The 23,543-nt window shown below is 64.1% G+C and overlaps 1 protein-coding gene across 1 annotated transcript in view; it reads right to left on the bottom strand.

Annotated features, from left to right (window-relative positions):
- Positions 1 to 22,190, bottom strand: part of FLNC (filamin C) — a gene marked incomplete at its 5' end in the record, with an annotated part of 28,318 nt that extends 6,128 nt beyond the window's left edge. The window contains 38 exons of the mRNA XM_083858750.1: positions 644 to 766; positions 866 to 1,018; positions 1,574 to 1,777; positions 2,102 to 2,263; positions 2,757 to 2,930; positions 3,058 to 3,186; positions 3,379 to 3,519; positions 3,605 to 3,692; positions 4,390 to 4,637; positions 4,736 to 4,759; positions 5,263 to 5,452; positions 5,625 to 5,781; positions 5,867 to 5,990; positions 6,493 to 6,660; positions 7,377 to 7,537; positions 8,028 to 8,190; positions 8,716 to 8,889; positions 9,557 to 10,154; positions 10,447 to 10,709; positions 11,309 to 11,426; positions 11,959 to 12,128; positions 12,325 to 12,415; positions 12,558 to 12,718; positions 13,108 to 13,231; positions 13,623 to 13,766; positions 14,191 to 14,304; positions 14,464 to 14,657; positions 15,257 to 15,393; positions 15,793 to 15,919; positions 16,280 to 16,417; positions 16,733 to 16,933; positions 17,349 to 17,511; positions 18,062 to 18,139; positions 18,263 to 18,381; positions 18,957 to 19,107; positions 19,450 to 19,547; positions 19,795 to 20,043; positions 21,854 to 22,190. Of these exons, the coding sequence (XP_083714876.1) occupies positions 644 to 766; positions 866 to 1,018; positions 1,574 to 1,777; positions 2,102 to 2,263; positions 2,757 to 2,930; positions 3,058 to 3,186; positions 3,379 to 3,519; positions 3,605 to 3,692; positions 4,390 to 4,637; positions 4,736 to 4,759; positions 5,263 to 5,452; positions 5,625 to 5,781; positions 5,867 to 5,990; positions 6,493 to 6,660; positions 7,377 to 7,537; positions 8,028 to 8,190; positions 8,716 to 8,889; positions 9,557 to 10,154; positions 10,447 to 10,709; positions 11,309 to 11,426; positions 11,959 to 12,128; positions 12,325 to 12,415; positions 12,558 to 12,718; positions 13,108 to 13,231; positions 13,623 to 13,766; positions 14,191 to 14,304; positions 14,464 to 14,657; positions 15,257 to 15,393; positions 15,793 to 15,919; positions 16,280 to 16,417; positions 16,733 to 16,933; positions 17,349 to 17,511; positions 18,062 to 18,139; positions 18,263 to 18,381; positions 18,957 to 19,107; positions 19,450 to 19,547; positions 19,795 to 20,043; positions 21,854 to 22,190 (6,358 nt within the window). The remainder of the gene's footprint in view (positions 1 to 643; positions 767 to 865; positions 1,019 to 1,573; positions 1,778 to 2,101; positions 2,264 to 2,756; positions 2,931 to 3,057; positions 3,187 to 3,378; positions 3,520 to 3,604; positions 3,693 to 4,389; positions 4,638 to 4,735; positions 4,760 to 5,262; positions 5,453 to 5,624; positions 5,782 to 5,866; positions 5,991 to 6,492; positions 6,661 to 7,376; positions 7,538 to 8,027; positions 8,191 to 8,715; positions 8,890 to 9,556; positions 10,155 to 10,446; positions 10,710 to 11,308; positions 11,427 to 11,958; positions 12,129 to 12,324; positions 12,416 to 12,557; positions 12,719 to 13,107; positions 13,232 to 13,622; positions 13,767 to 14,190; positions 14,305 to 14,463; positions 14,658 to 15,256; positions 15,394 to 15,792; positions 15,920 to 16,279; positions 16,418 to 16,732; positions 16,934 to 17,348; positions 17,512 to 18,061; positions 18,140 to 18,262; positions 18,382 to 18,956; positions 19,108 to 19,449; positions 19,548 to 19,794; positions 20,044 to 21,853) is intronic.
- Between the last annotated feature and the right edge of the window lie 1,353 nt (positions 22,191 to 23,543).

Below are 23,543 nucleotides of genomic sequence, written 5' to 3'. Positions count from 1 at the left end.
GGGATGGATGTAGGGATGGGAGGAAGTGTGGATGGGTGGAGACACAGAGGGATGAAGACAAGGATGGACGCAGGGATGATGGAATCATGACGGGTGGAGACATGGGTGGTCACAGGGTTGGAAGTAGAGGATGGTGCAGGGAGGGGTGGACACAGGGATGGATGTAGGGATGGTTGCAGGGATGGATAGAGCCAAGGGTGGATGACGACAGAGATGGACACATGGATAGACGTGTGAATGGACACAAAGACAGACGTGGATGGAGGTATCAGTGGGTGGTGGTACGCACAGAGGGATGCATGGATGCAGGCACAGACACACAGAAGGACACAGACATGGACACAGACGCAGGGAGGGGAGAGAAAGAAGAAAGAAGGAGAAATCAGAGCTGGAGTGGCTGATGCATCTCCGACCCCATGGCCCACAGAGCAGGAGGAGGAAGAGGATGAGGATGGAGAAAGGGGAAGAAGAGGGGGAAGAGAGGAGAATGAAGAGGAGGAAGAGAGGAGGATGAAAGATGGAGGAGAAGGAAGAGAAAGAGGAGGGAAGGAGGAGAAAGAGGAGGGAAAGAGGAGAAGGAGAGAGGGAGGATGGGAGGAGGAGGGGGCAGAAGGAGGAGAAGGAGCAAGAAAGCCAACCCTACCTGGGATCTTAAGGTTGAGGTCGCAGGTGCTGCCGACAGTGGCGATGGAGGGCGCCTGCCGCCGGCGTGTGATGCTCTCCTTAATCCGCCCCTCACCTGTCACCTTCACCGTGAAGGGGCTCCCTGTGGGACACAGTTACCTCAGGGTCCCATCACCCCCTGGGGGTCCTAGGAACCCTCCCCATCACAACGGTCTGTACTCCCATGTTTCCCCCAGCCCACCTGGGACATGTTTGTCAGCAAACTTGATGTTGATGATGTAGTTGCCTGGCTCAGTGGGACAGTAGGTGACTTTGCAGGTGCCATCCTCCATGTCCTCGCAGTTAATGTCCACCTTGCTGGGACCCTCAATGGACAGGCCCAGCCCGCCGTAACCTGGGTGGCCATGGGGACATGATCAGAGGTGTCCCATGGAGGCTGTCCCTGTCCTGGTCCTGGTCACACCAAGGCCACAAGCCCAAACTGTCCATGGTCACCACCCAATCCCAGTCATCACCCTCATCCTGGCCATGGTCATGCCATACCCATAATCATGGCCACCACCCCATCCTCTGTTGGCCACAGCCATGGCATGGCCTTAGCCACCTTTCACCTGGGCACTGGCCATAGCCACCACCTCACCCTGTGCTGGCCGCAGCTGTAGCATGGCCATGGTCCTCAAATCATCCTGGCTATGGCCACAGACCCACCACAGCCACCATCCAACCCCAGCCACAGGGCCCATCCTGCCCTGGCCACAACCACTGCCACCATCCCTTCCTGGCCACACACAGCCTTGGCCACCATCACATGTGGCCATAGCACACCACAGCAATAACCACAGCCACCACCTCATCCTTGGGTGGCCACAACCAACACATGGCCATGGCCCCATCCTGCCCTTAGCCATGGCTACCACCTCCCCCAGGCTGTTCCCCACCATGGCCTCACCAGCGCTGCGTGTGTCCACGATGAACTCAGCCACCTCAAAGGTGTGGCCCTCCAGAAGCCCCTGGCCCCACACCTTGACCCGGCCAGCATCACCAATCTCTGACTGTCCCACCAGGATCTTGAAGGGGCTGTTGGTGACGTGCTGCCCACTCTTCCGCACACTCACCACGTGCTCGCCCACCTCCTTGGGTGTGAATGAGATGCCTGGGGAGGACACAGCAGTCACACACCACCACCAGACTTGGCCACCACCCATGTACCATCCCCATACCCTGGCCTCCACCACCAGCCCCTGGCCACCTCCATCAGCCCCTGGTCACCATCCAAGTCCCCTGACCATGACCACCAACCCCCTGCTGACACAATGCCACAAGACCACCCATCCCTGTGACCCCATAGTGCCACTGTTCCCTGTTCCAACAAGTCCCCCGGTCCCACATCCTCCTCTCATGTGCCCATCTGCCAGTTCTCTTGTGCCCACATCTGCATGTCCCTGTGTCCCTCTGGTGTCCCCATGTCCCTGCACACCAATGTGGCGGTTGGGCAGCCTCTTGAGCAGGCAGGGCTCTTCGTTGCCCGAGGGTGCACGGATAGTTGCCGCCAGCAGGCTCAGGTCTGTCTCTGCAATCTTCAGGGACACGTCGGTCGAGGTGCCCACATTGAGCTGGGACGTGCGCATGGAGTCGTCCCCTGCAGAGATGCCATCAGCAGGACATGAGCCCGAGGTGGATGGCAAGATGGATAGGACCCCAATGACCATGGAATGATATTCCCAATGCCCCACAAGGTCCCAATGGACATATAGAGAGGGTCCCCAGAATAGGGGTTGCTCAAAGATGTGTGAATAGCATCCTCAAGGCCATGGATAGGGTCCCCACAAGGTCTACATGGCCTTGTGATGGGCTCCTCAAAGCTCCATGACATCCCCAGGCCCATAGGTTGGGGTCTCCAAGGCTTCACAATGTCCCCAAGGCCATGGGAGGGGCAATCCTGATAGCCAGGGATGGACAAGAGACACCACAGCTGTCCCAATGGCCATGGGGTAAGTGTGCCCGTTACCCCACAGGTGTCCCCATGACCATGCCATGGTCTCCATGACCCACAGGTGCCCTCATGGTCATGTGGAGGCTTCAAGAACCCCCAGAACTCCCCCAGACCCCACTGTGCCCCCAGCCTGTCTCACCAGTGATCTTGGCAGTGAAGGGGCTGCCCGGGATGTGTTTGTCATCAAAGCGCACAATGATGCTGTAGTCACCAGGGGCTGTGGGCAGGTAGGACACGGTGCATGTGCCGTCCTTGTTGTCCTGGCAGGTGATCTCCGCCTTGGAGGGACCTTCAACCGCTAGTGACAGCCCACCTGGAGGCACAGAGGTTGTCAGAAGGCACCAGACAAGGGGTGCCAGAAGACAACAAGGGTCTCCAGCCCCTCCTGGTAGCACTGGGGGGTCCCCATGACCTCCCAGCCCCCCTTGGCCATCACTCACCCTCGCCAGCATCCTTGGTGACAATGGTGAATGTGCATGGCTTGTTGACCATCCCATGGCTCAGCCCAGGTCCATAGGCACTGACATGGCGTGGGTTGATGGCATCCACGTAGAACTGGAGGGGACTCCCTGGGAACACAAGGGACAATGGTCAGAGACCCATGGGGACACCCCAACCTAAGGGTGACCAACCACAGAGACACTCCACAGGGACATTCCATGTCATGGTGCATGCCTGACCCACAGGAGTCCAATCAGGGCATAGTTGTATCAACCTTCTGCAGCCACCTCCCAGTGTCCCCAGTGTCCCCAGTGACTCACCAGGGATGTGGTTGCCATCGTAACGAATGTCCATCTCATGCAGCCCCTTCTCAGAGGGGGCATAGTGCACTGTCACTGTCCCATCCTTGTTGTCGGTGATGCTGGGCCGCGCCGTCTTCCCCGAGGGCATCCGCACCTCACCTGGGGGTATTTTGTCAGTGGGGGCACCAAGAGGGGGGCTGGTGCCTGAAGGGGTAGTCCCTGTCCCCACAACCCTGTGCTGTACCTGTGATCTCGCCTTTCTGCACCGTGAAGGGGATGACGAGGTTAAAGGGCCGGAGGTTCTCGGTGGTGGCTGGGGGCTCCTCTGTGGCCTGATTGTGGGGCAGAGAGGGAGGATGAGAATCCCTATGGTGGGCTCCCAGCCCTGGTCATCATCCTCATGACATCCAAGCCCCAGGGTGTTCTCCATGTTCCCAAGCCCCTACACCATGATCCTGGCCCCACAGTGCCCACCATGGTCATCCAGGCCCACAGTGCCCACCATGGTCTCCCAACCCTCTCAGCACCATGATGGCCACCATCATCCTGACACTGCCCCACCATGGTCCCCCAGTTCCATAACTCCCATCATGGTCACCCAACCCTGCAGTGCTCACTGTGCTTTTGCAACTCCATGCTGACTCAACCCTCTCTCCGTTGGTGTCCACCATGGCCCCAGTCCTCTCTCTGTTGGTGCCTACCATGATGTTCCAAACCCACCATGGTTTCCCTACTCCATGGTGTCACCCTGGTGTTCAAAATCTGTCCCATGAGGTCCATTGTGCCCTTGACTCTGCCCCTTGGATCCACCACAGTTTCCCAATGCCACAGTCCCATCTCTCTGCCTCACAGCACCCACCATAGTAATCTGACCCCACGGTTCCCATCATAGTCCCAACTCTCTGCCCCATGGCACCCACCACAGTCTCCCAATTCCATGCTGCCCACACCATGGACCCCAAAAGTGTGACCCATGGTGCTCATCACAACCCTCCCAAAACTCACAGTGCCCCCCAGTGCCCCACGCACCATGACATGGAAGGGGCTGTTAGGGACGTGCTCCCCGCCAAAGCGGATGGTGATGACGTATTTGCCGGGCTCAGGTGCAGTGTAGAAAATGTCAAAAGTGCCGTCATGGTTTTCCACCACGTCCACATCCAGCTCAGCACCGTCAGGTGTTGACACCTTGCAGGTGACCTTGCCCTGTCCCGCTGCCTTTGCATCCACAGTGATCACCGTCTCCTCCCCAATCTGGATCGTGGGGCCCAGGCAGGCACCTGCAGGGGAGGGTGGGGTCAGGGCCACAGGGGGACTCCAAGCCTATCCCCCAGCTGCCTCCTCCCAGCCCCCCAACTGTCCCCCCGGCACCACTTACCCAGTCCATGGCCCCCAATGGATACTGCAAGAAAGACCAGGGAGAGCGGTGAGAAGGGGTTGGGGGGCTGGTTGGGGGACCGGGGGTGCCGAGGGGGCCGGGGGGCTCCGGGGGGGCCGGCACATCCTGTCCTGGGGGTACCCGCTCATCCCCACTGCGCCGTGGGGCAGGTCTGGGGGCGGTGGGAGGAGTGCTGAGGGGCAGCAGTGGGGCAGTGGGTGTGCTGGGGGGCAGCCATGGGGTGGGGGTGGGGGGCAGGTAAGGCAGGGGTGTCTGGGGTGGGTGCTGTGGGACAGCAAGGGGACATTGTGGGTCAGCATATGGATGTTGTGGGGCAGGAGGGAATGCCATGGGGCAGGAGGGATGCTGTGGGGCAGGAGGGATGCTGTGGGGCAGGAAGGGGTGCGGTGGGGCAGCGAAGGGACATTGTGGGGCAGTGAGGGGATGCTGTGGGTCAGCAAGGGGATGCCATGGGCCAGCAAGGAGATGACATAGGTCAGCATAAGGACACTGGGGGGCAGCCCCACCTGTGACGAGGCACTTGCTGGCATCGCCAGAGGGCACAGCGAGGACACGGAAGGGCGATGCAGGGATCTCATCACCCCCGTACTTGACAGTGCTGGTGTAGCGCCCCGGCACATCGGGCACGTAGGACACTGTGTAGGTGCCATCCCCGTTGTCCCGGATTGATGCCTTCTTGGGCTGCCCCTCGGGGTCCTGCAGGCAACCCCCATCAGTGCCCTGTGCTGGGGACACTCTATGGGGCTCAGCACCCCATGACTCCCCCCTGCACTCACCAGGATCTGGACTGGGAGCAGCCCTTCACCCCTCCTCAGAGTGTCCCCCCACAACCCTCACACTCCCCCACGTTTCCCCCTCACACACTGACCAGGATCTGCACTGTGAGCAGTCCCTCTCCAGCGTCACGGGCGTCAATGGTGAATTCGACGGGGAGGCTGGCAGGGATCCCTCCCGCACTCAGCCCAGGGCCGCTCGCCCGCACCTTGCTGGCATCATGGGTGGGCAGCGCCGTCACCTTGAAGGGGCTGGGGGACAAAAGGAGTCAGGAGGGTGCTGGGATCTCCAGGTTGTGTGGGGATCCCCCGCTGCCCACCCGAGGTGGGGTCTCACCTGCGCGGCACCTCTTGCCCCCCGTACTTGACAGACACGGTGTAGGGCCCGTCAGTGGCTGGGGTATAGGTGACCTTGTGGGTGCCATCACCATTGTCTCGGATCTCCACTGGCTCCGGCAGTCCTGTGGGGCAGTGGGACATGTGGGGTGGGGACGTGTGAGGCAGAGGCATGTGTGGGACAGGAGGACATGGAGGGTATAGAGCAGCACTAAGGGCACAATCTCCCTGGGCAGGGAACTTCATGGAGCAGGACACTGTAGATCTGAGTATCCATGGGGAGGACACCCCATGGACTTGGACACCCTATGAAGAAGGGCATCCATGGGGCTGAACGTCCTATGGGGTAGGACACCCTATGGAGCAGGACATGCATAGGTAGGACACCCTATATAACAGGGGACACCATGAAGCAGGACACCCTATGGAACAGGGCATCCACAGTGCTGGACAATCCATGAGGCAGGACATCCCAGGGGGCAGGACTCTCTGTAAACTCTCTATAGACTCTCCATAGACTCTCTATAGACTCTCTATGGGATCCAAGGAGCAGAACATCCTATGGAGTAGGACTCCTCAGAGGTCAGGACACCCCCCAAGACACAGGACCCCCATGTCCCCACGTACCAGTGGGCCCCAGCAGCGTCACCTCCAGGGCTGCGTGTCCCGCGGCACTGACATCCACGGTGAAGCTCTGGGGCAGCCGTGCCCGGACACTGGGGCCCAGCCCTGGCCCTGAGCACGTCACCTTGGAGGCGTCCACAGCATCCCGCACTCGCACCCGGAATGGGCTCCCTGTGTGGACAAGGGGGTCAGTGCATGAGGGAGGCAGCATGGGCCAGGGTAGGGTGGGGATGGGGGCAGTGTGGTCACTGCCAGTGTGAGTGTAGGGTCAGCATGTGGACAAGGTCAACATGGCCATGAGATCAACAGGGGCACAGGGACAGCATAGCCATAAGAGTTGGTGCGTCCATCATGTGCATTGGCACTTTGTGGGGTCAGTGTGCTCCTAAGGTCAATGTGGCCACAGGGTCAACACATCCATAGGATCAACATGGCTTTGGGTTCAAAATGGGCATGTGGACAACATGACCATGAGGTCAACATGGCCATGGGGCCAATGACAGCCATGAGGACAATATGGCTATTGGTCAGTGTGGGTCCAAATGAATGCATGGCCAAGGGATCAGTGTGGGGAAGGGCTCAATATGGGCATGAGCACAGTGTGGGGTCAGCAAGTCCATACAGTCAGCATGGGAACAAGAACAGCATGGTCACAGAAATAATTTGGGCAGAGGCCCCATGTGGGGTCAATGTGGCCATGGGTCGCTGTGACTGTGGGGTCAGTGTGGCCATGGGAGTACCAAAGCCATGGCCATGGGGACAGCACAGGCAGGGGACAGCTTGGCTGTGGAGCCACCATGGGTGGCATCACCACAGTGAAGCCCTGTGACCAACAGATGACAATCAGGACCCCTTCCCCCACCCCCCGTCCCTGTGTCCCTCTGTACCAGGTATGGGGTGGCCGCCGAAGGTGATGTTGACGTCGTAGTCACCAGCCGTGAAGGGGACATACTCCACTGCACAGCTCCCGTCCTTGTTGTCCTTGCAGGACATCTTTGCCTCCGAGGGACCCTCGATGGCCAGGCCCAGTCCTCCAGTGCCCGCACCCCTGGGGACATGCCACCACTCAGAGAGGTGACACAGGCATGGTGGGGGCAGGGGGAACAACAGCCATGGGGGGGAGATGGAGGTGCCACCTCCATGGCAGGGGGAGGGAATGCCACCTCCCCAGCAAGGGGACAGAGATGCCATCCTGGTGACATGGGATAGAGGTGGGACACGCACATGAAGGGCGCAGGTGCAAGAAGATAGTGGTGGCACTTCCATGACAGTGCATGGAGATGGTGGGTTGGTGGCTTGGGATGGCAGTGACATTTCTGGGGGTGAGAATCCTTGGGTGTGGGAATGGAGGGACGCAGGATTGGTGCCCACCTGGTCTCCATACTGAAGCAGGGGGCCATGCCCACCCCAAACCCCCCAACATGGACAGCATGAGGGGTCAGTGGGTGTGAAATAGGGCAAGGGCAGGGGATTTGTAAGGCAGGGGTTGGGGGGCTTTGGGGAGCAGGGTTGGATTGGGGCTGGGGGTCAGTGCCCACCTGGTCTCCACAGTGAAGTGGTTGGCCGTGCCCACCAGGCCACTCTCCAGGCCAGGGCCGTGCGCCCGAACACGTGTGGGGTCACAGCCCTCGGTCACCCCAACACGGAACGGGCTCTTGGGGACCGCCACGTCATCATATGTCACCTCCACCAGGTGCAGCCCTATGACAGGGACACCATCACACACTGCCCATGGAGGGGGCACGAGGGGTCTCTGGGGTGGGGATTCTCAGGGAATTTTGGGGGTCCCTGGGTGGGGTTTGGAAGGTCTTGGGGGCTTTGGGGATCCCTGGATGAGGTTTTGGGGGGAGGCTGGGAGTCTGTGGTTGGGATTTGGGAACGTCTCAGGAGGCTCGGGGGTTCCTGGTTCTGGGGATCCAGGGGGAATTGAAGGGGGTCCCCACTTGGACATGGTATGGGAAGATCCCTCTCTGAGGGTCCCTCATGAGGAATGGAGGATGCCTGGCCAGGAGTTGGGGTCCCAGGGGGGTGTTGGAGTCCAGTGTGGGAGCTGAGTCCCTGGGGGAGCTCACGGTCCCTGGAGGTTCCCGGGGTGTGTTGATGTTCCCTGGGAGCTGGAGGTCTCTAAGGGTTTGGGAGTCCCCTGGGGATGTCTGTGCTCTCCAAGAGGGCCTGGGGGTCCCCGGGAGTGTTGGGGTTCCCAGGGGGGTTGTGGGGGTCACTCACCCTCCTCAAAGGGTGTGTACTCCACGCGGTAGGTGCCATCGCCAAGGTCGGTGACAAAGGTGTCGATGGGGGCCCCCAAGGGGTTCAGCACCCGTGCCCGGACGTGGGGTCCTCCCGTGGGGGCCAATGCCCGCGCATCCACCGTGAACTCAGTGCTCACCTCCCGCAGCACCCCTGAGGAGCACAGGGGGGTCAAGGGGGCCCAGAGCTCACCTGGGGGTCCCTGACAGCACCCTCTGAGAGCTCATGGCCCCCTCAGCACACACAGAGGCTTCAAGGGGGAGCTGGCACACCCTTGGGGTCCCACCACACACCCTCTGCACCCCCAGAACTTCCCCCCAGGAATGACAGGAAAACCACTGAGTACTGATGGGGTCAAGGAGGACAAGGGGAGAAGAGATGCCTGTGGGGTGCCTGGGAGAGTCCCTTTAGAGGGGATGTCTACGGGGAGGAGATGCTGGTGACCATGGGATTGTCCATGGCCATGGGGTTGCCCATGCAAAAGGGAGGTGCCCATGGAGGGTACCATGGAGGGATGCCCATAGAGTACCCAGAGACCCCCCACATGAGAAGGGCTGTACATGGGGTGCCCACAGGGAGGGAATGCCCATGGGATTGGAATTCCTGTGAGCAGGGATATCCACAGAGAGCGGGTACCCACAGCGATCGGCTGCCCATTGGGGATGCTCATGGAGCAGAGATGCCTGTGGTGGTGCCCTCAGGGGTACCCAGGAGGAAGAGATGACCACTGGGATGGGATGCCCATGGGGAGAAGGAGATCCCCACCCAAGGAAAGCAGGTGGTGCCATGGTGAGCAGCCCCTGCATGGCCACTCCCTCACCTCGTGGCTCCACGCCTTTGCCATAGACCTTGACGCTGCTGGTGTCGACGGCCGGGTCCACGGTGACGCGCACGGGGCAGTTGGGCACCGGGAGGCCGCCGTAGTTGATGGTGATGGTGTAGGCACCAGCACAGGCCGGGGTGTAGGTGATGGCATAGGTGCCGTCGCGGTTGTTCTGCACCAGCACCTCGGCCTTGACACCGGCCTCGGAGCGGATCTCGATGGTGAGCTCAGCCTCGCCGGCCTGTGAGCAGTCCACGGAGAAGACGGCCGCCTCCCCGGCACGGCCGCGCTCCAGCCCCGGCCCCGACGCCGTCACTTTGGCCGGGTCGAAGGGCGCCGTGACCGCGGCCGTGAAGGGGCTGCCCGGGATGTGGCGCCCGGCGAAGAGAATGTTGATGTGGTACTCTCCGGGTGCCGTGGGCAGGTAGGACACGGCGCAGGAGCCGTCCCCGTTGTCCTGGCACTCAATCTTGGCCTCGCAGGGCCCCTCCACTGTCAGCCCCAGCCCCCCACTGCCCGCGCCCTGCGTGGCAATGGAGAAAGGTGCTGGGACACCAACACGGCCGCCCTTCAGCCCCGGACCCGAGGCCACCACCTGCAGGCACAAGGACACGTGGGGGTCAGGGGGAACACAGGGACAGCTGGAGGTCAAAAGGGACAAAGGGACAGGTGGGGGTCAGTGGACCCCATGTAACTGCCCTGCAGCCCCAGCCCCGGGGCCACCACCTGCTCACACAGGAACACATTGGGGTCAGGGGGACATGCAGGGGTTATGGGGTCATGGGCACATGTGGGGCTTGTGAGAGGCACGCGGGGGTCAGGAGGGCAGAGGGACACACAGGGGTTGGGACACACATCCCTGTTGCACACACGTGTGCCATGCTCACCTTGGAGGGGTCAGGGGGCAGCAGAGCCTCCACAGGGAAGGGGCTGCCTGGAACTGGGTGCCCATCGTAGGTGACCTCGACACGGTGCGGCCCCTCCTCAGGGGGTGTGAAGCTGACGGGGTGGGGGCCCCCGGGGGGGGCAGGCCCCACTGTGCAGGGCACGGGGCGCCGCGAGGGGCCTGTCACCTTCACCTCCAGTTGTCCCTGGCCTCCTGCACCTTGTGTCTCCACCTGGAACTCCTGCACTTGTCCCACCTCCGCCTCTGCAGGGGAGTGGGGGGGTCAGAGGGGCACCCCACACCTGGGGTGCCCACTGACCAATGGAAAACCCTACACCCAGATGTGTCCCCCAAATCACAGGGTGGGGGGTGTCTGTCCCAGGGTGTGTCACCTCCAATTGGATATGGTGTCCCCCATATCCAGGGCATTGTTTCTCCACAGAGCGTGTGTCCCCCCATGCCCCCACACATCTGTCCCACATATCCCGGTTGCTCCCATGCACAGGTGGTCCCAAATCTCCTACTTGGGTGTCCTCCGAGCCATCCTTGGGGCCCCCAAGCTTCACTCTGTAACCAGAGTGTGTATCCCCCACCCAGGTACCCCTACACGCAGTGTCCATGCCCTCATGTGCTCTCACCCCATGCTGAACCCCACACCCAAGAGTGCCCTCCCCCAGACCCCCCACATTCAGAGTGCCCCCCAGGCTGATCCCCTCACCCAGGCATCCCCTCCAAGGTCTCTTTCCCCAGGGTGCTCCCAATGCCCCAGTGTCCCTGCCAGGCCCGCCCCCCACTCAACACCACATGCAGGGTGCTCCTCTCCCTCGGTGTCCCCCCACCATTCCCCCAGTGCTGCCACTCACTGCTGTTGAGCCCCTGCACCTTGACCTTGCCCAGCTGCAGGGGTGGGGCCACGGTGACCGGGAAAGGGCTCTTGGGGATGGGGTCCCCCCCATAGGTGACCACCACAGACAGGGGGCCCTGCAGGAACAACTCCACCTCAGGGTGCTGCCAGGGAACCCCCACACAGCACCCAGTCATGGGGCAGAGGGTGAACACCCACGGGACAGTGCTGGGGGCTGCCAAGGGGGTACCAGGGGACACGCAGCCATAAGGCTGAGGGGGCTGGGGGTCACCCATGGCTGCTGGGGAGGGTAGAGTCACAGGGATGACGGGAACCCATGGATCTGGGGGTGCCCCGGGTTGACAGGTACCCATGTGGGATTGCAGCTGCCCCAAGGGGGTGCCCACAGAGGTGGGATGCCCATGGCAGTGGGGAATGTTCATAGGGGTGGGTTTCCCAGGAGCTGAGGGTGCCTATGGGGAAGGGGCGCTCACGAGGGTGTCCCTATACACTGGGCTAATGGGTGGATGTCCTTGGGGGAGCCCAGGGACTGGGGAGTCAGAGGGGGCCCCTCTTGGGCTGGGGAACCCCTATATGTAGGGGATCTCCCCATGGGTTTGGGTGCCTCCATGGGATGTTCCCAGGGGTCAGGGTGTCCCCAGCACACACCTGCTGCAGCGGGGTGTACTTGACAGTGTAGGAATAGTCGTGGTTGTCGATGACCTCGAAGTCAGTGACCGCTGGGCCGGGCCCTGATCCCACAAATCGCACGTCTAGGGGGGCCTTCCCTGCCCCCCGTGTCTGCACACGGAAGTGGGTGGGGGTCCCCACCTCCACCCCTGCAACACATTGTCAAGTCACTGCAGAGCCCATGGCACCCATGGGACCCACAGCCCCTGACCCACAGCACCCAGAGGTGGGTGGGGGTCCCCACCTCCACCCCTGCCCCCTATGTCAGCCACTGCAGGACCCACGGCACTCACAGCACCCATCACCCACCCCATGTCCCCCATGCCCACCCCACCGGCCCCTCACCTGTCCGGCTGAGCCCTGGTCCCTCGGCTTTGACCTTGGTGGCATCGTGGGACGGGTCCACCTTGATGCGGAAGGGGCTGGACGGGATCTCCTGGGGACCGAGACCAGGGCACAGTGACACGGGGGCACCATGGGGTCAAAGTCCCAGCCCCACCCGGCCCCTGTGGGCTGGGGGCACCTCACAGAGTGGGGGATGGACCCTCAGGGATGTGGGGCAGTCCCAGAACCCTGACCTGGTTGGCAAAGAGCACCATGATGGTGTAGAGCCCTGGGCCCGGCGGCGTGTACTTGACCGTGAAGGTGTCATTGTCATTCTTAATGATGTCAAAGTCGATGTCAGCCTCGAGAGGCCCCACCACTCCTGGGGCACACTTGATGCCAATGCTGACGTCACCTGTGGGGGTGGCTGGGTCAGTGGCCCCCGCTCCTCAGGGGACACTGAGGAGTGGAACCGGGCACATGGGGCAGGGGGCTGGATCAGGTCAGGAGACGATGGACAGGATCAGGGTTGATGGACCAGGATCAGAGATAATGGACCAGGGGTGCAGGTGCAGGAATAGGGATGCAAGCCCAGGAATCCTGGACCAGGAGCAGGGACAATGGACCAGGAGCAGGGATGCAGGACCAGGACCAGAACTGATGAGCCCAGAATGAAGGACCCTTGATCCAGGGATGATGGAGCAGAACTGGTGATAATGGGCCAGGACCAAGGGTGCAAGACCGGGGACACAGGCCTCATTCCCACAGGGGACTTCCCAAGGTGCCTCCCACCACAGCACCCACCCTGTCCAGCCTCGCTGCAGTCCACGGTGAAGTAGGTGGGCTCGTTGGCCTTCAGCCCCGTCTTCTCCACACCTGGCCCGTGCACCTTCACCCTGCCGGGGTGGCTGCCCTCACCCACGTTCACCTGTGGGCCCACAGTGTCATGCGGGGCAGGGACACAGACCCCTCTTTCCCTGGCACCCCATGGGACTGGGACCCCCAACTCCGCCACTGGCACCCAACCTCCATCCAACCACTCCACAGGCTCCCATCCCCAGAACTTCCTGGGACCCCCCCCACCCTACCCCAGCACCCTATAGGTCTGGGACCTCCATCCCCACTCCAGCACCCCATGGGACCCCCATCACCATCCACATCACCCCTTGGGCCCCCATCCCCACCCTGGGCCCCCATCCCCACAGGACTCCCACGCCCATCTGACACCTTCACACTCTCCATGACTAACACCCCTCCCCACACCTCCTGAGACCCCCACGGCCACCCCAATCACCCCATGGGCCCCCTGTGACACCCACACGGAAGGGGCTGTTGGGGGTGTTGACGCCCCCCCAGGCAACGATGACCGTGTGCTTGATGGCCTTGGTGGGGACGTAGACACAGTGGAAGGTGCCATCACCATTGTCCTTCACCTTGATGTCGATGGGGAAGCCCTCGGCGTCCTGTGAGCAGCAGCGGGGAGGTGAGGGAGCCCAATGGCACTGAGTGCTGGCCAGTGGCACCCAATGGTGCCCAATGGCAATCAGTGTTGGCCAATGGCACCCAATGGTGCCCAATGGCACTGAGTGCTGGCCAGTGGCACCCAATGGTGCCCAATGGCAATCAGTGTTGGCCAATGGCACCCAAGAGCACTCAGTGTTGGCCGATGGCACCCAATGGCACTCAACAGCACTCAGCGCTGGCCAATGGCACCCAATGGTGCCCAATGGTGCTGGACAGCATCCAATAGTGCTCAAGGGCACCCAATGGTGCCCAACAACACTAAATGGAATCCAGCAGTGTTCAACAGTATTCAAAGGTGCCCAACACCACCCAATGTCACTCAACAGCACCCAGCATCACCCGACAGCCCCCCAGGGGTCCCACCTGCGCATAGAGCTTGAGAGGCCCCTTGCCGGCACCACGGGCGTCAATGGTGAACTCGGCTGGGCGATCCACGATGCAGCCAGTGGGCTCCAGCCCTGGCCCAAAAGCCTTCACCTGTGGAGTTGTGGGGGGGGGTTAGAAGGACACAATGGGGTGCCGGCATCCCCAGCACCCACAGACAGGTGAGGCGTAATGGGGCGCAATGGGGCACAACAGGGCACTGTGGAGCACAAGGGAACAACGGGATCTGTGGGTCGCCGTGGGTAGCAGCACCTTGTCGGGCCAGGAGTCGGGGGGAGCAGGGCGGATATCAGCCATGAAGGGGCTGTCCCGGATGTCCTCATCGTCACAGACCACGTGCACAGCATAGAGCCCGGGCTCCGTGGGCCAGTACCGCACGTCGCACGAGCCGTCGCCCTTGTCGTCACACTCGATGCGCGCCTGGGACGGGCCCTCGATGGAGAACCCTGGGGGCACCGCAGCCACCATTACCCTGTGCCCATGGCAGGACCCCCAGATCTCATCCTTGGCCCCAATCTGTGCCCATGCCTCCAGCAGGGTGACACCTAATGTGTCTTTATGTCCCCCCAGTCTGGGGAGCCCCAGACCATTGTCCCCTCTCTGTGACCATGTCCCCAGGGTGGCACCACCCATGTCCCCCCAACCCCACTGGGGCTATCCCCCAACCTGCCCCAAATCCCCACCTCTGCGTGCCTGTGTCACCACAGCAGTGGGGGACCCCACCTTGGTGCCCATCCTCCAGCCTGTCCCATGTCCCCAGTGGGGTTTCACACACTCTATGCTCTAGTCCCCACCACACTGATACCCCTCACACCCTCACAGTGCCACATTGTCCCATGGTGCCCCCCATTCCGTCCCCCATGTCACCCACTCATGTCCTTGTCCCCACCACGTAGCTCCCCCACCGTGCTCCCACCACACGACCCCCAACCCTTTCCCCTGTCCCCACCACACTGCCCCTGACCCTGTCCCTCTGTTTCCCCCTTCAGGGCTCACCCAGGGTCCCCACCACAGTGCCCCACACCTCCATGTCCCCCCGGCTCACCAAGGGTCCCCACTTCAGTGCCGACAGCCTCAACCACGAAGTCTGCAGGGCGCCCCACGACCCCGCCCTCGAGCCCCGGCCCCCAGGCCCGGACCTTCTGTGTCCCCGGCTGGGGGGACACCTGCACCTCAAACGGGCTGGGGGGGACAGGCAGGTGTGAGGGAGGGCTGTAACACACCTGTACAACCCCCCCCCCCACACCTTCACCTCCAACGGGCTGGGGGGAATGGGGGGCAGGGGGCTGTACTACACCTGCACACACCTGCAACCCCCCGTCCCCCCAAACATCTCCCACCCCTGGGGAGACATCTGCACCTCAGATGGGCTGGGGGGGTGAGGGAGGGCTTGTACCCCACAGACACCTCTCACATTCCCCAAAACCCCCCACCCCAGGGGCACATCTGTATCTCAGATGGGCTGGGGAGGGTGGAGGGGCAGTGAGGGGTGGGGCTTGTACATCATCTCCCCGCCCCCTCCTTCCCCACAAACCCACCCCCCTCCCTTCCCCCTGCCGGGACCCCTGCAGTGCCACTGACCTGCGGGGGATGGCGTAGCCACCCCAGGTGATGGACACCTGGTAGGTGCCGGGCACCCGGGGCACGTACTCGCACTCGTAGACGCCGTCCCCGGCATCCCGCACCTTCACCGGTTCCTCCGTGCCCCCTGTGGGAGGGGGTCAGATGGGGCACCCACCCCAGGGCACCCCCCAGCCATGCACCTCCCATGGTGCCCCCCAACGCCATGGTCAACCCCAGGGCACCCCCCAGCCACCCAACCTCCATGGACAACCTCCCAGGACCCCCACCCATGCACCCACCTCCCCACGGCCACCCCCATGGTGTCCCCCAACCCCAGTCCCCGCATGGGTCCCCCATCTATATCCATCCCTCCATGGGGAGCCCCAACCCATAAACTCACCCCATGGGCCCCCCAGTGGGACCCTACCCACAGACCTCCAGTGGCCAACCCCAGAGTGTCCCCCAGCCTTCCAACCCCGCCATGCTCCCACACAGTGACACGTACCTGGTCCCCGCAGTGTCACCCGCAGGTCCCCACTGCCCGCGCCCCGTGTCAGGACCTTGAAGTCGGCCACGTCCTGCACTCGGACCCCCCGTGGCTGCAGCCCCCGGCCCGTGGCCCGGACCGCCGAGGGGGTGCAGGCTGAAAACTCCCATTAGCACCCAGCAGCAGCCACCAGGCACCAGGGGGACCCTGGGGAACCCCCAGGGAGGGAGGGGTGTCCCAGGGCTGGGAGGGACCCATGGGGATGCCCTGGGGACAGGGGTGCCAGAGGGACGCCCTGGGGAGTGTGAGGGGACCAGGGGTTCACTTGCAGGTGTCATGGACCATCACGGTCACCACTGGGTGCCTGGGGCCACCGTGGTCACAGCTGGGTGACGTGGGGCCACTGATGTCATTAGCTACAGAGGTGACAAATGTTGTGGAGCCACATGGGGACCCAGGAGGGAGCCTCACCTTCAGCCACATTGACAGTGAAGGGGCTCCTGGGGACCTGGGTGCCAGCGTAGGTGACAGTGATGGTGTGTGGCCCTTCGAGGACGGGCCGGTAGGTGCAGCGGAACACGTTGTCCCCCTTGTCCTCCAGCATCACCTCCACCGTGTCCCGCCGGCCCTGGGGGTCCGTGATCACCACCCCCACATCGCCCGAGCCAGCCCCTGTCATCACAGGACATGGGTCAGTGCCATGGCCAGGCCCCCATGAGGACGTGTCCCCAGAGTCACCCAGCCGTGCCATGGCCCTGTCACCCTGACAACACGGCCCCACAGCCACCAGACCATCCCATGGCCATGGCACGGGAAGGACACAGTCCCGGTGCCACTTGCTGTGCCATGGCCCTGCCACTCCAAGGACACATTCCCAGAGCCACCAGGCCACCCCATGTCACCATGAGGACATGACTTCAGTGCCAGCAAGTCATGTCACAGCCACACCACCACAAGGATGTGTCCTCAAAGTCTCTGGGTCATGCCATGGTCATGCCACCATGAAGGCATGTCCCCAGTGGCTGTGCCACGGCAACACCACCCTAAGGACGTGTCCCCAGAGACCCCCAGCCCCCCGTGTCCCCACCTGCAGTGTAGATGTCGAAGTAGGTGGCCTTGTTGGCCACGTTGCCCACGGGCTCCAGGCCAGGGCCACGTGCTGTCACCTTGCTGGCGTCACCCAGGGCCATGCCCACGTTCACCCCAAAGGGGCTCCCATCAATGTTCTGCCCCGCGAACAGCACTGTCACCTGGAGGGCACAGGGACATCAGGGGTGTCAGGGGACCACAGCCCCCATGGCCACACCACACCTCAGGGACAACCCCCATGGAGATGTGAGACATCCCAGGGATATGCCCGAGGTGACAACCTGAAGAGGACCGTCCCACAGTGGCTGCCCCCAGAGACTCCCTGTTGTCCCCTCCAGGGTTCCTAATGCATAGGACACCCAGGAATCCCAACAGGACACTCTGGGGTCCCCCCATTACAACACGTGCCCCCCCAGACTTCAGTGTGGCACCCCAGGGACCCTACAGGACACCCCAGGGCCATCCAGTGCCGTCCTTAGGGACCCTCCCAGGAAACCCCAAGCCCCACATGTGCCAGGTGTCCCCCATTCCCCTTAGGTGGGGCATGGGAGGGACAGCCACCACTCGGAGACATGGGGGGTGCCATGGGGTGGGGGTGTCACCAGGGGCACAGGGGGCGTGTGGTGGGGGGTATTGCAGGGGGCATTGAAGGGACAGTAGCAAGGGGATGTCACAGAAGGGTGGCCTTGGGGAGGTCACCAGGGAGCTCACCTTGTGCAGCCCCCCGACCTTGGGGATGTAGGTGACACTGTACGTTCTCTTCTTGTCATTGTTGGGGACCACCTTGGCCTGGAGTGGGAAGAGACCCCAAAACCGGGGAAAGGGGTGACACAGAGCTGGGGCACTGGGGGGGTCTCCCAGAGAGGGAGACTGGGGGGATTCCCTCAGAGGGGGTACCAAGGCCTCCTGTACCTCCTCAGTGTGTCCCTCGGGGTCTTCAACATAGACAAGGACCTCGCCCATCCCTGCCTCGAGGGTCTCCACCGTGAACTGGGCAGGGCGCAGCACCACATTCCCCTGGGGCTCAATGCCTGCAGGGTGGGGGGAGTCAGGGGGCGCCCAGCACCCCACAACACCCCACAACCCCCCAGGACTTGGGGCCTCCAGGTTGTCCTTGGTGTTAGCAGGGGGGTCCAGAGTGTCAGTGGTGGCTTCCTGAGTATGGGTGGGTGAGCTTCATAGGACTTTGTGGGGTGCCTGTGCATAGGGGGACTCTTGGGGAGCCCTGGGTGGGGACTGGAGACCCTGGGGTTTCCCTCAGGTGTCCCTGGGCACAGGTGACACCCCAGGGTTGGAGAGGAGTCCCTGTGCTTTGGGGGGACCACGGTTTACTCTCATGTCCTGACAGCCATAGCCCCCAGCTGCTCTCTTGTGCTGGGGTCCAAAGCCCCCCATGTCCCCCACCCAATGCCCCTCCCTGTGTGCCCCCTGTGTCAGTCCCCACGTGCCCCTGACCTCCCCCTGCATGGGGTCTGTGTCCCTCCTGTGTCCCATGTCCCACCTGTGCCAGGTGCCCACCCCCTGGTGCCCCCACAACCTCCACACCCCCTCATGCCCCCCTGTGCTGGGACCCCAGCAGCCCCCCAGCCCCCCAAGCCCCCCATACCGGGCCCGTAGGCGCGGGCACGGCCAGGCTGGGGGGGCTGGGGGCGCAGGGGGGCCCCTGGCCGGAGCTTGGCCTTGGGGAACTGCGACAGGTACGTCATCACTGAGTGCTCATCCACGTTGGGGTCCACGATCTCCTCAGGGGCGATCACCTGCCAGGGAAGCCCAACACCTGTCAGACCCTCCTGGCACCCCCACCCTGCTGGAAAACCCCCCCACCATGCCTGACCCTCCTGAGACCCCCCAACACCCATGAGACCCTCCCTCCTTGCCCTACTGGGGAACCCCCCACACCCCCACCACACCCACAGGTGCCCAGGGGTTCTCCAAGTGCCCAGGGACCCCTCTGGGTCCCCAATAACACACCTGTGCACCTGCAGCCTCCCCTCCCAGTGCTCCCCACTCCTGCCCTGTGCCCCACACCTGGGCAAGTGCCATTGTCCCCCCCATGCCCATACCTGGGGGACCCACAGTGCCCCCCGCAGTGCCCATACCTGGGGGACTCCCAGCCAGTCGTCTGCCTGCTGCATGGCCTCCCGAGCGTTCTGCACCGGCTTGTTGGGGTCCCACTTCTCCCAGTCTGGGCACAGACCTGGGGGGGGCCAGAAGGGTCAGGGGCCAGCCTGACCCCCGGCCTGACCCCCCATCCCTCACCTCCCCTCTTGTGCCCCCAGCATCTCCATTGGTGCCCCCCAAGCGAGCCTGGACCCCGCACCTCCCGTACCCCTGCCAGCTGCCCCCTGTGCCACCCCCCCCCGCCCTATGCCCCCCACACCCCCCTCACCCGGGGTGAACTTTTCCCCTCCGTTTGTCCCTCCCGGCCCCGCCGTGCTCCTCACCCGGGGCGCAGTTGTCCACCAGTGCTCCCAGCGCTTTCCCGTCACGCCAGTCGCGGTTGAAGTTGGTGATGGGCAGCTGCGGCACCTTGTTCTGGATCCAGCCCAGCAGCCGCTGCTTGGGGGTCTGGTGGCGGCCTTCGTCATCCTCCTCCTCCTCCCACATGGGCATCGAGATGGAATAGTGCAGGATGAGGGTCCAGATCAGCCCCAGGATCAGCTTCAGGTTCCCGTCCACGATGGCCTTGCTGTCTGTGAGGGGGAAACACGGGGGCTGAACTCTGAGACCCCTCGGGACTCCCCCCGGGGCACCCCGACATCCTCTGGGACCCGCTGGAGAGACCCCCACACCCTGACAGCCCCAGGATCGCCTTCAGTGTCCCGTCCTGCTGCCTGTGGGAAGGGGGTAATGGGAGGACCCGCCTGGGGCACCCCAAAACCCCACAGCCCCACCACAGGGACCCCTGACACCCCGACATCCCGCGGCACAAGGGGCACACCCCAGCGCCTGTCTCGGGGCACCCCGACACCCCAGGGGACCCTGCACCCCAACACCTGCCTGGGGACATCCCAGGGCACAGAAGTGAGGGCCGAACCCCACGACACTGCCCGTGTCCACCCCGAGCCCCCACACCCTGCAGAGGGACCCCCCAGCCCAGCAGGGGGTGCCCGGGGCGGGCACAGCCCTGACAGCGCCCGGGGGCTCCCCAAGCGAGCACCCTGCAGTGCCACACCCCGACCTTCCCAAGGGATTCCTGGAGTGCCAGAACGGGGAAACTGAGGCGGGGGACGGCTCGGGGGCGGGGAGGGGGGCCCGAGGCATCCCGGTCCCTCCCCCACCGCCCTGCGGAGCGGACCCTCCCCCGCTCCCTTCCCCCGCCGCTTCCCCCCACGGGCGATCGCGTTTCAGGGAGGAAATGGGGGAGATGCGGGAGCGGGCGGGACAAAACCCTCCCCGCCGGGACCTCCCGAGGGGGGCACACCTGGGACATCCCCAAAACATCTGGGGGGGTCCCGGGGAGGGGGCGAGGACACGCGTGGGGAGGGGGAGGTGACACCGCGGGCGGGGGTCTCGCCCCTCTCGGGTCCGGGCGCGCCAGGGGGGCCGCGCACGAAGGGGAGTGCGGGGGGGGCCGCGAACCCTCCCCCGAGCCGGGGGGGTCACCCTGCAGCTGTCGGGTGGGGGTGGGCGCTGAGGCCCGCCGAGGGGTGGGGGAGTGTGGAGGCCCGGCGCCCCCCCGCGCGTGAGCTCAGCGCCCCGGCCCCGAGCCAAGCGTGAGCTCAGCCCCCCCCCCGCACCGGGCCCGGACCCCCCCCCGCCCCGCACGGCCCGCGGGATTGGGCCCGCACACCGCACAGCCCCTCACACCCACCCCTTGTACACCCACCCCGTGTACACTCACCCCTTGTGCACCCACCCCTTGGACACCCACCCCTTGTGCACCCACCCCTTGCACACTCACCCCGTGTACCCCCGTCCGCAGCCCCACGGCGCCCCCAGCCTTGCACGCTCACCCCCATTCCCATTCCCCCGCCTCTTGCACGCTCATCCCGCTCCTCTGTCACCCCTCGCCCCGCACATTCATCCCCGTTCCCCTCTGCCCATCGGCCCCCGCTCTTGCACGCTCATCCTCCATTCCCATTCATCCATCCATCGCCCTACTCTTGCACACTCACCTACGGGCCCATCCTCATTTGTCCCTCATGCCCCTTGCACACTCATCCTTCACTCCCGCTCCTCCATCCCCCAGCCTTGCACTCTCATCCCGTTCACACTCATCCATCACCTCCCTTTACACACCCATGTCCATCCTCACCCCGCCCTCGTACACTCACCCTCCATTTCCCATCCCTCCATCACGCCCACCCTTGCACACTCACTCCTCATTCTCATTTGTCCATTGGGCCTTGCCCTTGCACGCTCATCCCCAGCCCCATCCTCACTCCACCAGCACTGCCCCTGCCCTTGCACACTCACCACTCCCATTCCTCTTCCACCCTCCATCGCACTCGCCCTTTCCCCCCCTCACACGCCCTTTGCACACCCCTCTTGCACACCCACCGATGGACACGAGCTTGATGTGCTCCCGCTCCAGGAACTCGAGGGCCACCGAGACGTTCTCCAGCTTCATCTGGCGGAAGTTGGGGCGCGGGTGGTGCTTGCGCCCCATCTTCTTCTGGCTGAGCACCTCGAGCAGCGCGATGAGGCGCAGCCCGTCGCTCAGGTCGCGCTGCAGGTCCACGATGCGCTTCTGCACACACTTGAGGTGCTCGTTGCACCAGCGGGTGAAGGTGTTCTGCTGGATCTTCTTCCAGGGCGCGTCCTCGGCAAGGTCCTTCTCGGTGGCCGGGAGCTCCTCGGGGTCCTCGCCCGGCGCTGGCTCGTAGTTAGAGTTCATCTTGGGGGGCTCGGGGGGCTCCTCGACGCGCAGGGGGGTCCTGGGTGGTGTGGGGGGTCCTGAGTGGGTGTGGGGGGAGTCCTGGGTCACTCCTGGTGCTGGGTGGGGGTCCTGGGTCAGTCCCGGCGTCCTGAAGGGATCCTGGGACTGTGGGGTCCCAAATCGGTGTCCTGGGAAGGTCCCGGGTCAACGCGGGTGCCCGGGGCGGGGGTTCTGAGTCCTGGGGGCAAAGCTCCTGCTCGGGGACGGTGTCCCGGCTTGGGGACGGTGTCCGGGGGTGGGGACGGTGTCCTGGGTCAGAGCTGTGTCCCGGGTCAGAGCTGTGTCCCGGCTTGGGGACGGTGTCCCGGGTCAGAGCTGTGTCCCGAGCGGGGCCCTGGGTGGGCGCTGGTGCCCACTGTGGGGTCCCGGTGCTGCGGGACGGCGTCCCGGGTCAGTCCCGGCTCCTGGGCAGGGGTCCGGGTGGGTTTCTGTGTCCGGGATGGGGTCCCAGCTCCCGGCAATGGGGGACGGTGTCCTCGGTCAGTCCCGGTGCTCGGGGAGGGTCCCGGGTGCCCGGAACGGGGTCCCGCCTCAGTCGCGATGTCCCGAGGGGGGTTCGCTGCTCGGTGTCCCGGGTGGGGTCTCTATTCCCGGAGTCGGGGCCGGTGTCCCGGCTCTGTCCCGGTGCAAGTTCCCGGCGGCGGGGCTGGTTCCCGGCGGGTCCCGGAGGGCTGGGGGTGTCCGGTGTGTTCCCGGGGCGGTTTCCGATAGTTCCCGGAGCGGCGGGTCGCGGGGGGTCCGGCGTGTCCGCGGTGAGTCCCAGGAGCGTTCCCGGGCCGGGGGCGGCGGCGGCGAGTGGCGGGGCCGGGGGCGGCGGCGGCTTTAAGCGCTGCCCCGGCCCGGCCCGCCCCGGCCCGGGGAGGGACCGACGGGAGGGACGGAAAGACCGCCCGGCCGGCCCGGGGGTGGGGGCGCGGCCGCCGCTATTTACAGCCCGGCCTCACACCCGGAGCCGGGACTCGGGGACCCCTGAACCCCGGGACCCGGCACCCCTGAACCCCCGGGACCCGGCACCCCGAAACCCCGGGACCCGGCACCCCGAAACCCCCGGGATCCGGCACCCCGAAACCCCGGGATCCGGCACCTCCCGAGACCCCGGATCCAGCACACCCCGGGCCCCCCGGGGGCTCCCCCAAACCCCGGCGGTTCCGAGCACGTACAGACACCAGCGCCCCTAAATCTCCCCCATCCCAAGGACCTCAGTGACCTCAAACAGCGGCGCACCCAAACACCAACACCCCAAAATGCCGCACCCACAAACTCCCAAACACTGGCACCCCAACACCCCAAAACTCCCCAGATTCCCCAAAG

Source organism: Zosterops lateralis (assembly GCF_965231275.1).
Source record: "Zosterops lateralis genome assembly, chromosome: 4".
NCBI lineage: Eukaryota > Metazoa > Chordata > Aves > Passeriformes > Zosteropidae > Zosterops > Zosterops lateralis.
The sequence above is the reverse complement of the archived record's forward strand: the minus strand, read 5'-3'. Positions and strand labels throughout refer to the sequence as shown.